Source organism: Ahaetulla prasina, chromosome 6, assembly GCF_028640845.1.
Source record: "Ahaetulla prasina isolate Xishuangbanna chromosome 6, ASM2864084v1, whole genome shotgun sequence".
Classification (NCBI taxonomy): Eukaryota; Metazoa; Chordata; class Lepidosauria; order Squamata; family Colubridae; genus Ahaetulla; species Ahaetulla prasina.
Genome location: NC_080544.1, coordinates 113826733 through 113843200, shown reverse-complemented (window position 1 = coordinate 113843200; position 16468 = coordinate 113826733). Strand labels below are relative to the sequence as shown.

The window sequence follows — 16468 nt, the reverse complement described above, 5'->3', positions numbered from 1 at the left end:
CCGTACTATATCCGGGCCGGAAGCCGGACTGGAACGGGTCTAGATAGACAGTTTCCTCCAGGTATTGAGGAAGCTGATATGCCACCACGTTCTCAACAACCTTCGCCAGAAAGCGAAGGTTGGAGACTGGACGATAGTTCGCTAATACAGCCGGGTCCAGGGAGGGCTTCTTAAGAAGGGGCCTCACCACCGCCTCTTTCAAGGCGGAGGGGAAAACACCCTCCAACAAAGAAGCGTTGGTAATTCCCAGGAGCCAGCCTCGTGTGACCTCCCGTGTGGCCAGTACCATCCAGGAGGGACACGGGTCCAATAAACGTGGTGGGATTCAGCCTACCCAACAACAATGTTAGTTGTTTATCATTAGTTTGTGCAATCTTCTTGCATAAGCTGAGCATATGATTTACTGTTTCTTCTGCTTCTTTGTACAACCTGCACTTTGAATTATTGGTTGACCAAAATCAAGCCTTCCATTTCTTTCTTTCTTTCTTTCTTTTTCAATGTTCTACTTGGAAGGCATGGCCAATTTTATCTTTATCCACTCTCCCCTCAATTTTTTGTAAAATTAATCATGTAATGCTTTTCTTTGCCAGCATTCGGGTGTTTTTTTTAGAAAAATAATTGTTATTGCATATTATTGCATTATTATATATTGCATTTGAGGATAACTTCAAAGCCAAGGTCAACATGTGGGCAAAAAAAAAAAAAAAGAAATGAAGAGAAAAATTGGGATTGCAAGGCTACGGAAAGGATCCTCTCCTAAAATATGTCATTGATCTGTTCACCATTTGACATACCTCCTGCCTGTTTAGACTCAAGGAAGTTTGCAGCATGTCATTCCTATGATACATGTCATAATGTGAAAAAGCAAACATGTGCAGCTTGTAACTCCCTATTACCTTGGTTGCTCCCTTGCAGACATTTCATGACCCAACTCGGTAACATCATCAGGGCTAGAAGGGAGGGGGGTTTGCTCTCTGGTTATATGCAGTATAATATCATTCTGTTCTAGTACGGATGATGTTCACTAGCTGGGTCATGAAACATCTTAAGAAAACCACCAAGCTCAGGCAGCACCAAGGACCCGATAGTCGTCCTCCTCCTCCTCCTCCTTCTCTCCACAAACGCCACTCCCTTCTAGCATGGATGAAGTTCCCTAGCTGGGTCATGAAACATCTGCAAGAAAACCACTAAGCTCGGACAGCATCAAGGATCCCACAGTCTCCGTCTCCTCCTCCTCCCTCCCTCCCTTCCTTTTTTTTTTTAATTTGAATTTATATCCCGCCCTTCTCCAAAGACTCAGGGCAGCTTACAAAGTGTTAAGCAATAGTCTTCATCCATTTGTATATTATATAATATACAAATATCCATTTGTATATTATATACAAAGTCAACTTTTATTGCCCCAAGAATCTGGGTCCTCATTTTACCTACCTTGTAAAGGATGGAAGGCTGAGTCAACCTTGGGCCTGGTGGGACTAGAACCTGCAGTAATTGCAAGCAGCTGTGTTAATAACAGACAGACTTAGTCTGCTGAGCCACCAGAGGCCCTTCCTTCCTTCCTTCCCTCTTTCAGAGACAACAAGGTCACGCAAGGACATTCTCCAAATTTTACAGAGCTAAGGCCTCATGCAAGCCATTTTTTTCCTGAGACGTTCCCGGTTCTGTGGCAGAACGTTCCTTTGACAAAATATTGCACCATTTCAAATAATAATGAATACTCAGAATATAAGTTGGGTAAATTTTAGTGCACTATTTTAAGCCTAATCATCGGTGTGCATATTTTTTCTCCTGTTATATGTTCACTCCCGAAGCAATTACATTTCTGCATGTTTGATTAATGGGCTGCATGAAACCATTTTTAATAACCAAAACAGTTTAATAATGAACCTGTTTTTTTCCATTAGTGCTATTTTACACAGGCTGGAGGTCGTTTGCTTTGTCTTTCGTTTTTGACCATATGTGTCATTTCTTTGTGGAACACATAACACCACATATGATTGGAGTGTATTTTTTTTAATGAATGAATTTGAAAAGAAATGTTTTTCAAGGATGTGTGTATGTGTATGTCACACACACGCATACACCCCAGGAGTCAAATTAAAGCATTTTCTAAATTTTTGACATGCTGAGCCCAAAAGATTTCCCCATCACTGCTGTAATAGGTGAAGCCAGCTTTCTGTATGCAGGCTGTTCTGACAACCGCTTTGGCAAAACTGACCCACAATCGCAATACGGCTGGGACTCCAGTTGGTTTTCTGCATCTCAGCTTGGACTGGCTAGCCTGCAAGTTGGCAGCTGGTGTGGTTGCTACTTCCGACCCACAATGGACAACAATGGCCCCCTTCCAACCTGTGAACTTCAACTCCCAGAATTCTTGAACCAGGAGAAATTCCTTCCTTCCTTCCTTCCTTCCTTCCTTCCTTCCTTCCTTCCTTCCTTCCTTCCTTCTTCCTCACTCACTTTCACTCCCTTCTCATTCCTATCTCCTTCCTTCCCTCCGTTCCCCTTTCCCTCCCTCTCTTCCTCCCTTCCTTCTTTTAAATTTTTTAAATTGTCTTCTCCATGTCTGGCTCAGGACTTCTGGGAGTTGAAGTCAACAGGTCACAAAGAGACCCTCATTGCCCAGCCCTGCACTACGGAAACCTCTCCCCCACCCCCTGAAGAGGCTGGGGGCTTCGTTCCAAAGCCAATGGCAGTAATGCCAGAACATCCTTCCCTGGAGATGGGAGGTGGGGGGCTCTGGTCTCCCTTGGCAGATCTTCAGCGACAAACCAGCCCTGCCAAGGAGGCCTCTTAACAGCGCCAATATTATTATTATTATTATTATTATAAAGAAACGGGTGGTAAGGAAGACCCTCCCCCCTCAACACCAGCACTATACAGAACCCATGCAAAGGGTTTGGCTTCCCCTCCGCAGAAGAAAAGCTGGAACGCCCCCCCCCCCAAGACACACACAGAGTACCCGGCTGGCTCATCCGAGGGCTGGCAAGATAGGTGTGTCCCCACGCTCCACCTGTCTTGAGTGGGGGAGGCTTTCTTGCAGCCCAAAGCCCGGTGTGCCTTCTCCGCGGGGGTGGGCCGGGGGTGTCTCTCCCTCTGAAGTGGGGTGGGCCGGGTTGGCACCAGCGGAGCTAGAGACGGCTCCTCCGCCCCCGCCTCCCCTTGCCTGGCTTGCCCCCTTCCCCCCACCCCTCCCGGTCAGCGCTCGGCTGCTCCGCGTCACCGCTTTGACAGGCTGGCACCGAGACGGGCGGGCGGGCGGGCGGCGGCGACGGGCGCAGCAACCTGGGCGCCTCCTCTCGCCCGCCTTCCTCCTCGCCTCCCGCCCGCCCCGTCGAGGGGCCGCCGCCGCCGCCGCTTGCACGAAGCCTCGAAGAAGCCCAGGCAGGGGAGGGGGCTGGATCCGATCCCTCCGCCCCGGCCGCTCAGATGGTAAGTGGGGAGGCCGCCCGAAAGGGAAGGGGGCTCGGGGGGTCTTTTTTCCTCAGTTGGCGCTGCCTCGGTTGCGGGTCCCAGCGGCAGGCGAGGGAGCCGCATTTGCAACCAGGCGCCCGCGCTCTCCTGGCGGGACGGGGGAAGCGGAGGACCCCTGTCCCAAACCTTCCCTCTTGCCCTGGCTCCGCCAGGCGAGGAGGTTGCAGGGAGGTCGCCTAGCGGCTGCAGCAGCCCCCGATGCCCGCACCTGCCCTTCCCGGCTCCTCCTCCTCCTCCCTTGTTCACGCTGCCTCCTGCCTCTCTCCTGGCCAGAGCAGCGCCGCGCCCTGCCAAGAGCCACCGCCGGCCCTGGCGGGGGGCCCGGCCCACCTCCTCCCCTGGACCCCCTCGACGGCGGAGGTTGCCTCGGAGACGTGGCTCGACGCGATCTGGGCCGCCGCCGCTCTCCCCGACGACCCGGCCGCGGCCGGCGCAGGTAAGTCTCGGCTGCAGTCCAGGCGAGGGAGAGGAGCGGCACCCGGAGGGAGGCAGCCGTCGCGGATGCCGCTGCTGGCCGCGCAGGGGCGCCTCTGCCCCGCGGTCCCTCCGCGGCTTCTGCCCGAGCACGAAACAAACGGGAGGCCCAGGGATGGGATGGGGGCGGGAAGAGGGAGCCCCTCCGGCCTTGCGGAGTCCTCCACTCCAGAGAGAGAGAGGGAGAGAGGAGGGAAGAGAGGAGAAAGAGAGAGAGGAGGAAGGGAGAGAAAAAGGAGGGAGGAAAGAGAGGAAAAGAGAGAGAAAAGGAGAGAGACAGAGGGAGAAGAGAGAGAGGGAAGGAAAGAGAAAGAAAGGATGGGAGAGGGAGGGAGAGGGAGAAAGGGAGAGAAGATAAAGAGGAGAGAGAGCCCCTTTGGCCTTGTGGAGTCCCCCACTCCAGAGAGAGAGACAGAGGGAGGAGAGAGAGAGGAGGAAGAGAGAAGGAGAGAGGAGGAAGAAGGAGAGAGAGAGAGAAGGAGAGAGGAGAGAGAAAGGAGAGAAAGGAGAGAGAGAGGAGGGAAGAGAGAGAGAGAGAGAGAGAGGAGAAAGGAGGAGGAGAGAGAAAGGAGAGAAAGGGAGAGAGAGGAGGGAAGAGAGAAGGAGAGAGAGGAGAGAGAGAGGGAGAAAGGAGGGAGGAGAGAGAGAAAAGGAGAGAAACAGAGAGGAGGGGATAGAGAAGGAGAAAGAGGGGGGGAGGAGAGAGAGAAAGGAGGGGGAAGGGAGGGAGGGGGAGGGGGGAAGATAAAGGGGGAGAGAGAGCAGGAGCCGGCAGCCACCCCGTGCCCACCTGCACCCCATCCCATCTGGGCATTGAATCTTCAGGAGATCCAATGGGAGGGAGGGGGAGGGGAGGGGCTGGAGCAGTCCCTCCCCGAGGAATACCTGGCAGGTTCAGGTAAGGGATCATAGACCCTCCAGATACCAAGGCAGTTTTCCTCTTAAGTGCTGAAGGGTGGCGATGGGAGGGGCTCTGTCTTGGGCTCTCCAAGAACCCCTTCCCCTACTCACCACAGTTCCACCTTCTCAAGGCTGGGGAATTCTGGGAGTTATTATTATTATTTTATTATTATTATTTATTAGATTTTTATACTGCCCTTCTCCCGAAGGACTCAGGGCGGTGTACAGCCAAAAATAAAAACAGTAACAAATACAATTTAAAATAAACAATTAAAAAACTTATTATAAAATTGGCCAAAATTTAAAACATATTAACATTTAAAACCCAATTAAAATACATCCAAAAAATTTAAAATTTAAAATTTAAGCCAACCCCGCGCGAGTAAATAAATACGTCTTCAGCTTGCGGCGAAAGGTCCGAAGGTCAGGCAATTGGCGCAAGCCAGGGGGAAGTTCGTTCCAGAGAGTAGGAGCCCCCACAGAGAAGGCTCTTCCCCTGGGTGCCGCCAGCCGACATTGCTTGGCGGACGGCACCCTGAGAAGTGCCTCTCTGTGTGAGCGTACGGGTCGGTGGGAGGCATGAGGTAACAGCAGGCGGTCCCGTAAGTACCCAGGCCCTAAGCCATGGAGCGCTTTAAAGGTAGTGACCAACACCTTAAAGTGCACCCGAAAGGCCACAGGCAGCCAGTGCAGTCTGCGCAGGAGTGGTGTTACACGGGCGCCACGGGCGGCTCCCTCTATAACCCGCGCAGCTGCATTCTGGACTAACTGAAGCCTCTGAGTGCACTTCAAGGGGAGCCCCATGTAGAGAGCATTGCAATAATCCAAGCGAGAGGTAACAAGAGCATGAGTGACCATGCATAAGGCATCCCGGTCCAGGAAAGGGCGCAACTGGCGCACCAGCCGAACCTGGTGAAAAGCTCTCCTGGAGACGGCCGTCAAATGATCTTCAAACGACAGCCGTCCATCCAGGAGAACACCCAAGTTGTGCACCCTTTCCACTGGGGCCAATGACTCGGCTGCAGCTGACTGTACCGGGGTGCCGGCATCCACAGCCACTCCGTCTTGGAGGGATTAAGTTTGAGCCTGTTCCTCCCCATCCAGACCCATATGGCTTCCAAGCACCGGGACAGCACTTCGATAGCTTCGTTGGGGTGGCCCGGGGTGGAAAAGTACAGCTGCGTATCATCAGCGTACAATTGGTATCTCACCCCAAAGCCACTGATGATCTCACCCAGCGGCTTCATATAGATGTTGAACAGGAGGGGCGAGAGAATCGACCCCTGCGGCACCCCACAAGTGAGGCGCCTCGCAGTCGATCTCTGCCCCCCTGTCAACACCGTCTGCGACCGGTCAGAGAGATAGGAGGAGAACCACCGATAAACGGTGCCTCCCACTCCCAATCCCTCCAACCGGCGCAGCAGGATACCATGGTCGATGGTATCAAAAGCCATTGAGAGATCTAATAGGACCAGGGCAGAGGAATAACCCTTGTCTCTGGCCCTCCAGAGATCATCCACCAATGTGACCAAAGCTGTCTCCGTACTATATCCGGGCCGGAAGCCGGACTGGAACGGGTCTAGATAGACAGCTTCATCCAGGTATCGAGGAAGCTGCCATGCCACCACACTCTCTACAACCTTTGCAACAAAGCGAAGGTTGGAGACTGGACGATAATTTCCCAAAATAGCTGGGTCCAGGGAAGGCTTCTTGAGGAGGGGTCTCACCACCGCCTCTTTCAAGGCGGCAGGAAAGACCCCTTCCTGCAAAGAAGCATTAATGATCCCCCGGAGCCAGCCTCGTGTCACCTCCTGTGTGGCCAGCACCAACCAGGAAGGGCACGGGTCCAATAAACACGTGGTGGCGTGCAGCCTCCCCAACAACCTGTCCAGTTGAAGTCCAGACACGGAAGCACCTGCTGCTGTAGGATAACACATCATGGTGAGGCCATACCAACCTGGGATTCTGGTCTTAGAGGTGAGCAGGTGCCACGAAGGCCCTCCTGCTACACCTGAAGCTGCAGATTAAGAGGCCAACAGTTCCTGGAAGCTAATAATTACAGGCGGTCCTCAACTTACGTCCGCAATTGAGCCCAAAATTTCCACTGCTAAGCAAGACAGTTGTTAAGTGAGCCTTGCCCTATCTTACCACCTTCCTTGCCACCATTGTTAAGTGAAACCCTGCCATTGTTAAGTTAGTGACACGGTCGTTAAGCAAACCCAGCTTCCCCCATTGAGTTTGCTTGTTCAGGAGGTGGCAGAAGGGGATCACGTGACCCCAGGGGACACTGCAACTGTCATAAGTACATGCCAGTTGCCAAGCCTCTGAATTTTGATCACGTGGCCATGGGGAGGCTGCAGTGGTCGTAACTGTGAAAAACAGTCATAAGTCACTTTTTTCAGTGGCTTTGCAACTTTGAATCATCACTAAGTACACAGTTTTATGTACACTGAGAGCATCTGCACCAAGACAAATTCCTTGTGTGTCCAATCACACTTGGCCAATAAAAATTCTATTCTATTCTATTCTATTCTATTCTATTCTATTCTATTCTATTCTATTCTATTCTATTCTATTCTATTCTAAGTGAGTAGTTATAGGTCGAGAACTGCCTCTAGATCGTACTCTTTGCTGCTCAAACCCCCCCACCCCCACCCCTCAGAGTCCTGTTTCCTTTGCTGGCCATTTGAGGAGAGATGCTGGAGGGGGTTCCAAGGAGCGGTCCCAAGAGGATCAGGATGTAGAAGTCAAGCCTCAAGGAAATGGGCCCATTTAACTGACAAGAGAGGAGACTAAGAGGAGGAGAGGAGGGGGTTGTGTGTGTGTGTGCAAATACCCCAAAGGCAGCGCCCTGCAGGAAAAAGGGGGCCCGGGGTGTGGAGGCAGATGGTGCACCCATGAAGATTCTTGCAAGAGCTTGCAATTAAAAAGAGAGAAGGATTTAGGGAGATGTGATGGGAAATGAATGGGTGGCCATATAAATTCTAGGAAGGAAGGAAGGAAGGAAGGAAGGAAGGAAGGAAGGAAGAAAGAAAAAGAAAGAAAGAAAGAAAGAAAGAAAGAAAGAAAGAAAGAAAGAAAGAAAGAAAATAGACAAAAGAAAGGAAGAAAGGAAGGAAGAAAGAAAAAAGAAAGGAAGGAAGGAAGGAAAAAAGAAAGGAGGGAGGGAAGGACAGGGAGAGGAAGGAAGAGATGGAAGGAAGGAAAAAGAGGAGGGAAACAGAAGGAGGGAGGGAAGGAAGGAAGGAAAGAAAGGGAAGAATGAAAGAGAGAGGGAGGAAGGAAGGAAAGGAGGGAGGGGGAGGGAGGGAAGAGATGGAAAGAAGGAAAAGGAGAGGAAAGAAGCAAAGAGAGGGAAGGAAGGAAGGAAGGAGCTATGGGTGGAAGTTGCTGTGAAGCAGGGGAAGAGCGCCCCCAGAGAGGTGGAACAGGGCCCGGTGCCCCCATCTGAGCAGGGGTGGGTGGGTTGGCCCCTTCCGCCTCCTACATCTTAGGGAACCAGGGTAGGATTATCAGAAAGAGAAGCTGCTGGCATTGCAAGGCAAGCGCTCTAATTACGGGGTTGTTTTTTCTGCCCCATTGTTCGGCTGGCCCCCCTCTTGAATGGTTGGAGAGCAAGGAACCGGGTGACTCATGGTCTTGGCCAATGCAGGCCTTCGGTAAGACGATCCAGCCTGTGGGCAGAGAAGCCAGAAGCTCACACGAAGGTTCAAAAGCCGAGCTCTGCCAGGGCTTCCCAACTCCTGCAGGGCTCAGGAGTTGAAAGGGGGCAGGAGAGCTCTTGGCAGGGAGGTTAAAAAAAAAAAGGGTGGGGGGGGGAAGGTGATTTGAAGTGTGGGATTGAAAATCCGTGCCTATTGTTGTGCCTGCCATGCATGTCCTTCCTTGGGACGGCCTCCTGGGGTTTTATCTTCCCCAAAGCTTTTTATTAAAGTTTATTTTAAGTAAAAAAATATTTAAAAAAAAAAGAAACAAAAGTTAGAAAACTAAGAAGGAGAATAAGAGAGAAAGTCACCTGACTGGTCTCCTGCTTGGGCAGGGGGTTGGACTAGATGGCCTACAAGGTCCCTTCCAACTCTGTCAATCTAATCTAATCTAATCTAATCTAATCTAATCTAAAACCTTCAGCAACAGGTGATCTACCTGGTTTTTATTCTTCTCTTTGTTTTAGGGCCCACAAAACACCCCCCTCCCAGATCACCCCCCCCTTCTCCCTTCATGAGCTTAATCCTCCATTTGGAAATCAAGTGAGGAATCAAGGAAAGAGATCCCAAATCTCTCTCTCTCTCTCTTTTTCTCTCTGACTATGGAGATTCTTGTTGATCCAGGTCATGTTTGTCCCGAAGGTGTTTTTGAAAAAGCAACTGGACTTTCTTGGGGTTTTTTCCTTGAAAACCAGAACTGAAGAAGCTTCTTGGATGAGAAGTAAAAACATTTTCAACGATAAAAGCAAGAAAATCCAGTTGCCTTTTGGAAAAGCGCCTTTGGTACTCACTCTCTCTCTTTCTTTCTCTCTCCCTCCCTCCCTCCCTCCCTCCCTCTCTCTCTCTCTCTCTCATTCCAAGCACTCTCTGGCCTTGCCAGAGTCAGCAGAACGTAGCCAGTCTCACTCACTGATCTCTCTCCACCATCCCTCGCATCCACTTCAGTCTCTGCCAGATGGGTGGGAGGCGGAAGGTCAGCCCGGATTTGGCTTGTCTCCTCTGGCTTGGTCCTCTTCCCTGGTCACCAGTCCAGAGGGCAGAAGGAGCAGAGAGGAACCCTTAGAATATCTGAGGCTCAAGTTGAACTGTGGAGTCCTGGCTGCCCTCTGAGCTGAGTGGTTTTCTTGTAGACCTTTCATGAGCCAGCAAGGGAATACCATCAGTGCTAGTAGGGAGGGGTGTTTGCAGAGAGGAGGAGGAAGAGGACTGAGGGATCCTTAGTGCTCTCTGAAAAGTAGACGGGTTCATAAACAGGTTTATGAAGAGGAGGAGGAGGAGAGGAGGGAGGGGGACAAGAAGGAGGACTGAGTGGTCCTTGGTGCTGTTTGAGAACTAGAAGGGATGGTGGGTTTGGGAGGGGGAGGGGGAGGGGGAGGGGAGGGGAGGGAGGGGGGAGAAGGAGGCCTGAGAGGTGCTTGGGTGCTCTCTGGGCTTGTGTTTTCCTTGCAGATGTTTCATGACTCAACTAGGGAACATCATCAGTGCTAGAAGGAGTGGAGTTTGCAGAGGAGGAGGAGGAGGAGGAGAGGAGGAGGGGACAAGGAGGAGGACTGAGGGGTCCTTGGTGCTCTTTGAGAACTAGGAGGGGAGGGGTTGTGAGGAGAAGGAGGGGAGGGAGGAGGAGGGAGGAGGAGGGGAGAAGGAGGCCTGAGAGGTGCTTGGGTGCTCTCTGGGCTTGTGTTTTTCTTGCAGATGTTTCATGACTCAACTAGGGAACATCATCAGTGCTAGAAGGGAGTGGAGTTTGCAGAGAGGAGGAGGAGGAGGAGGAGAGGAGGGAGGGGGACAAGGAGGAGGACTGAGGGGTCCTTGGTGCTCTTTGAGAACTAGGAGGGGGAGGGGGTTGTGAGGAGAAGGAGGGGGAGGGGGAGGGGGAGGATAGCTCAATGATGCTGGTAAAATTCTGCCCTTCAAGCTCAATAAAAGAGGCTTTCCCAACCTTGGCAACTTTTAAGACGCGTGAACTTCACCTCCCACAATTCCTCTCTTGGTGTCATACAGTGTGTGTTTTTTCAACTTCAGCCACTTTGAGAAGTTGGGCTTTAACTCCCAGAATCCCCCAGCCAGAAATGGGAAGGTGTTGGCTTAGGAGGGGAGGGGACCAGAGACGGTGCCTCCTATTTCACCTGGCTCACCCACTCATGATGAGATGGAGATGGCAATGTGGAAGCGGGGTGGGGGGGAGTTGTAGGGGGGGTGGGAGATGGGGATGTGCAGAGGGTGGGGTCTGACTTCTTCAGTTTCTTGCTTCGTCAGATCAGTTCTACTTCCCGGGCGACGTCCTTCAAGATGGTGCCCCCTCTGGAGACCAGCTGTCAACCCAACTCTTCAGAAACCAACAGGTAATGAGCAACGTCCCCTTCTGGACTACTGCAGTGCGCTCTATGTGGGGCTGCCCTTGAAGGGTATCTGGAAGCTTCAGTTGGTTCAAAAGATGGCAGCGCGTGGGTTCTGTGCAAGCCTAGATTTGCACACACGTCTCCTCTCTCCCAGGAGCTGCGTGGGCTGCCCATTGGTTTCTCATTCAGCAACTTTAAGATGGGTGGGGACTTCAATTCCCAGAATTCCCCAGACAGCCATGAACGATAGAGTTGGAAGAGTGCAGAAGGATCACTTCATCTAGCATTTCTCAACCTGGACAACTAACTAATTAAGACTATGAGTAGTCCTTGACTTACAATCACTGTTGGTTACTACCAGTTTTTGTTGCTAACCAAGGCGGTTGTTAAGGGAATTGGACTCAATTTTATAAACCTTTTTTTTTTTTGCCATGGTTGCTAATGGCTGAGTTGGGGAATCCTGGGAATTGAAGTCCACCCTTCTTGAAGTCACTGAGGTTGGGAGACGCTGCTCTGCACCACTGGAGGGAGAAGAAGTTCTTGCAGATCAAATACCAAGCCCTTCACAAGTCACAGGCAGGATGTCAGCTGAGAAGTTAACCAGGTAGAATCCTAGGGCTGGAAGGTACCTTGGAGATCTTCTAGTCCAACCCCCAGGCCAAGGCAGGAGTCCTCACACTATCCTGGAAAAAGAGTTGTCTAATCTTATCTTGAAAGCCTCCAGTGATGAAGCACCGCAACTCCAGGAGGCAATTTCTTTTTCCACCGATACATTGTTCTCACTGTCAGGAAGGTTCTCCTTAGTTCCAGGTTGAGTCCAACCCCCTTCCCCGTGTCTCTTCCTTTGCAGCTGCGGGACATCTTGGTCCAGAAGGAGGTGGAGCTGGCTCAGCTGCAGGAGGAGAACCAACATCTTAGACACTTCCTCAATTCCGCCATGGTCAAGCGGCTGGAGGAGAAGACCAAGGTATCTGTCCTCTGTGTATCTGCAGCAGACCAACTCTGGACTTCTTGGTGGAAAGAAACCTCCCCCCAGCTCCGTTTAACTGATGTCTGGGGGTAGGGTGGGAGGTCCTGTGGGGCTGGGGGTGGGTTTTCCCCAAAAATCAAAATGGTAATTGAAGAATGAGTTTTTCACTATTCATCAAAAGTCGGCCTATTTTAATCTGTTGATTCTATGCCATCAAGCTAGAATAACTCTTAGTAAGGTCAGTGAAAAGACTTTCTCCAGGAGAATTGTCCCCAGTCTGGTCCTTCAATGGTGCCTCCATCACCTTTATCTGTCACTGTCAGCATTTCTTTCCTTCCGCTTCTCAAAGGAGCTGGGCCTTTGCACTGATCGATGGTTTAATGCTATCAGATCAGTGTTGACTCTTAGCAGCCAAAAGGATTGAGGTTCTCCATGGCTGATCTGTCTCCAGCCTGGTCCTTCAAGTCTTCCAATGGTGGTCCCGTAACTGCTGTAATCTTCCATCTAATTTAATTAATTCCATTTAATCGTCCATCTTCTTTGCTTCTGGTTGTCCTCTTCTTCTCTTTCCTTCCCTCTTTCCCATGATGGATTTGTCAAAGGAGCTGATCTTTGGATTGATTGATTGATTGATTGATGCATCATGAGCCATCAAGTCAGGATCAACTTTTAGTGACTGCATGGATAGGCCTTTTCCATGGTGGATCTGTCCCTAAACAGGTCCTTCAGGTCTTCCAACAGTGTCCCCATCACCACCATAACTGAGTTGATCTTTTTTCTTGATGGTTGTCCTCTTACCACCTTTCCCTGCATGGTGGACTTCTCAAAAGAGCTGGACCTTTTCACTGATTGATGGTTTAATGCTATCAGGTCAGTGTTGACTCTTAGCAGCCAAAAGGATAGATGTTCTCCATGGCTGATCTGTGTCCAACCTTTTCCTTCAGTTCTTCCTATCACTGCTGTAACTGAGTCCATCTTTCTTGCTGGCAGTTGTCCTCTTCTTCTCTTTCCTTCCACCGTTCCCAGCATGATGGACTTTTCAAGGAAGCTGGTTTTTGCATTGATTGTTGGATTGATTGAAGACTATCAGATGACTGTTGACTCTTAGTAGCAAACAGGATGGATGTTCTCCGTGATAATCTGACCTCAGCTTGGTCCTTCAAGTCTTCCAACAGTGCTCCCATCACAACTGAGTCCATCTTCTTTGTTGCTGGCAGTTCTCTTCCTCTCTTGACTTCCACCTTTCCCAGCATGATGGGCCTCTCAAAGGAGTTGGGTCCTTCAATAGATTGATTGTTTGATCAGTTGATGTCTGTCAGCCACCACATGGACAGAATTTCTCCAGAAATATCTGCCCTTCATCCTGGTCCTTTAGGTCTTCTAATGGTGCCCCATCACCTCTAACTGAGTACATTCCTCTGTCTGCTGGTGGCCCTCTTCTTCTCCTTCCTTCCACCTTTCCCACCATGATGGACCTTTCAAAGGAGATGAGTCTTTGCACTGCTTGGTTGATTAATTGATCAGTTGAGTAGATGCCATCAAGTTGGGGTCAACTGCTAGTGACCTCATACCATAGATAGACTTTCTCCAGGTACTTGTCCCTAAGGTAGCTCTTCAGATCTTCCAATGGTGGACTTAGGGTTATTCCCATTATAACTAAGTCCTTCCACCTTTCTGCTGGCCATCTTCTTATTCTTTTATTTATTTATTAATCACATTAATCACCTTCCATCTTCCCCAGAATTACAGAGAGTTTGATCTGGAGTTTGGTCTGTGCATCTTTTGTACATCTTAATCATGTGATCATTTGAACCTGGTTGGTTGTGCCTCAGTTCTTCCTATCACTGCTGTAACTGAGTCCATCTTTCTTGCTGGCAGTTGTCCTCTTCTTCTCTTTCCTTCCACCGTTCCCAGCATGATGGACTTTTCAAAGAAGCTGGTTTTTGCATTGATTGATGGATTGATTGAAGACTATCAGATGACTGTTGACTCTTAGTAGCAAACAGGATGGATGTTCTCCGTGATAATCTGACCTCAGCTTGGTCCTTCAAGTCTTCCAACAGTGCTCCCATCACAACTGAGTCCATCTTCTTTGTTGTTGGCAGTTCTCTTCCTCTCTTGACTTCCACCTTTCCCAGCATGATGGGCCTCTCAAAGGAGTTGGGTCCTTCAATAGATTGATTGTTTGATCAGTTGATGTCTGTCAGCCACATGGACAGAATTTCTCCAGAAATATCTGCCCTTCATCCTGGTCCTTTAGGTCTTCTAATGGTGCCCCATCACCTCTAACTGAGTACATTCCTCTGTCTGCTGGTGGCCCTCTTCTTCTCCTTCCTTCCACCTTTCCCACCATGATGGACCTTTCAAAGGAGATGAGTCTTTGCACTGCTTGGTTGATTAATTGATCAGTTGAGTAGATGCCATCAAGTTGGGGTCAACTGCTAGTGACCTCATACCATAGATAGACTTTCTCCAGGTACTTGTCCCTAAGGTAGCTCTTCAGATCTTCCAATGGTGGACTTAGGGTTATTCCCATTATAACTAAGTCCTTCCACCTTTCTGCTGGCCATCTTCTTATTCTTTTATTTATTTATTAATCACATTAATCACCTTCCATCTTCCCCAGAATTACAGAGAGTTTGATCTGGAGTTTGGTCTGTGCATCTTTTGTACATCTTAATCATGTGATCATTTGAACCTGGTTGGTTGTGCCTCAGTTGAGGACTCTGGGTTGGTTAATGCACAATATCCCTTTTTATTTCCAATTTTAGGGCTCTAAATTGTGCCGCAACTGGCAAATACCGTATATACTCGAATATAAGCCGATCCGAGTATAAGCCGAGGTCCCCAATTTTACCCCAAAAACTGGGGTAAACTGGGGACTCGAGTATAAGCCGAGGGTGGGAAATGAGGCACCTACCGGTTGGGGAAACCCTCCCTCAGCTGAGAAGGCTGGCGGCTCCCCCGCCCCGCCCTCCCACTGCACCGGCAGGGCTTCCGTCCGGTAAAATGTGAAAAAAAGAAAAAAAACTCAGTATAAGCCGTATATACTCGAGTATGCCGAGGGCTTAAAAAAAACCTCGAGTATAAGCCGTATAGACCCGAGTATAAGCCGAGGGGACGTTTTTCAGCACAAAAAACGTGCTGAAAAACTCGGCTTATACTCGAGTATATACGGTAAGTCAAATATGTTGATCCAGGAAGAACAAATGATGTTTCCTTCTTAATTCAATCTGAACACACAGCTCCTCATGTGGGAGGCCAGACAGACAACAAATATATTTAATTAGGGTTCATAGTTCAAGAGACTGGGAGAGGGGGAGTTCTAGTCCTGTCTTAGCCATGTAAGCCAGCTGGTTGACTTTCGGCTAATCACTAGGAGACTGTGAGTTCTAGTCCCACCTTAGGTGTGAAAGGCATCTGGGTGACTTTGGGCCGATCACCAGGAGACGGGGAGTTCTAGTCCCACCTTAGGCACAAAACCCAGCTGGCTTATTTGTAAAAATAATAAAGCCAGGATATAAATAAATAAATCCACCACTTAAATTTTTTATCTGAATACGATACCCTGCCTGGCTCATCCATCTTCTCCTTTTTTTTCCTCCTCCCGAACAGAAGCTGTTTCTCCTTCAGGATGGCCAGGATGTCGATGGGACCTCCAAGATCGGCAAAAGGCACCGGAAGACCGAAAGCCGCGTGGCCCACGAGGGGCGCCACCCGCCAAAGGCCAGGCGGAACCTCTTGGGCGCTTTCTCTGCCTGCGAAGAGCAGCCGGCGCCTCCTGTGGACTCCTGGGTCCTGCAGACCCTTGGGCTCAAGGATGTGGACACCGTGGACGAGTCAGCTAACTACAGTGCCTTGACCCTGGACCCTCCCCCTTTGGGGCCTTCTCTTTGGGGTCCCTTTGGGGCCTCCGACCCGGGTGTCAGTGAGGGTCAACCTGGTGGAAGTGTCTCCTTGATCTCCCCAGCAGATGGCACTGCCAGACCCTTCCCCTTCCCCTGCTCACTGCCTTGCCTCTCCGACTGCCCCTCGCCAGCCAAGATGGACGTGGCCTTCACCACGTCTCTGAGCCCCCATTGCAATGTGAAGACCCACACCTTCCGCCAAGGACAGGCCTTCGTGCGCCGGGATGAAGACGGAGGGTGGAAGCTCACCTGGGTACCCACCCAGTCAGAATGAGGCCTTTCCCCACCAGCCCAGACAGCCACCGGACAGGCATTTGTCCACTCTGCTGTAGGGTCTTCTGCTTGGGCAGGGGGTTGGACTAGAAGACCCGCAAGGTCCCTTCCAACCCTGTTCTCCTGCCAGTGAAGGATGTGTTTACAGAGGAGAGTCATTTCCTTCTAATATCTCAACAAGCCCATGTTGCACTGCATCAAGAATGGAAGGGTTGTAACCCTAATTATTGTCATGATTCTGTTGGCAACATTCATACACAGCCATAGGAAGGTTGGCCTTCGGGGCCATACAATGTGTTAGAGACGACCAGTGGGCCAAGAGCAGAAACTGCCTCTAGAGGTGAGGAAGAGAAGCCGCTGAGATGATGCCTCCTAAATTCCTTGGATCTTCTGCTCTGCAGAGATTGTCTTGACCACTTGGGTTCT

General features: G+C 50.3%; 1 protein-coding gene across 1 annotated transcript in view; it reads left to right on the top strand.

Annotated features, from left to right (window-relative positions):
* Positions 1 to 16043, top strand: part of GMNC (geminin coiled-coil domain containing) — a 39230-nt gene extending 23187 nt beyond the window's left edge. Inside the window, exons 2-6 of the mRNA XM_058189171.1 lie at positions 3235 to 3432; positions 3748 to 3910; positions 10809 to 10894; positions 11742 to 11858; positions 15477 to 16043. Of these exons, the coding sequence (XP_058045154.1) occupies positions 3235 to 3432; positions 3748 to 3910; positions 10809 to 10894; positions 11742 to 11858; positions 15477 to 16043 (1131 nt within the window). The remainder of the gene's footprint in view (positions 1 to 3234; positions 3433 to 3747; positions 3911 to 10808; positions 10895 to 11741; positions 11859 to 15476) is intronic.
* Positions 16044 to 16468: the final 425 nt, after the last annotated feature.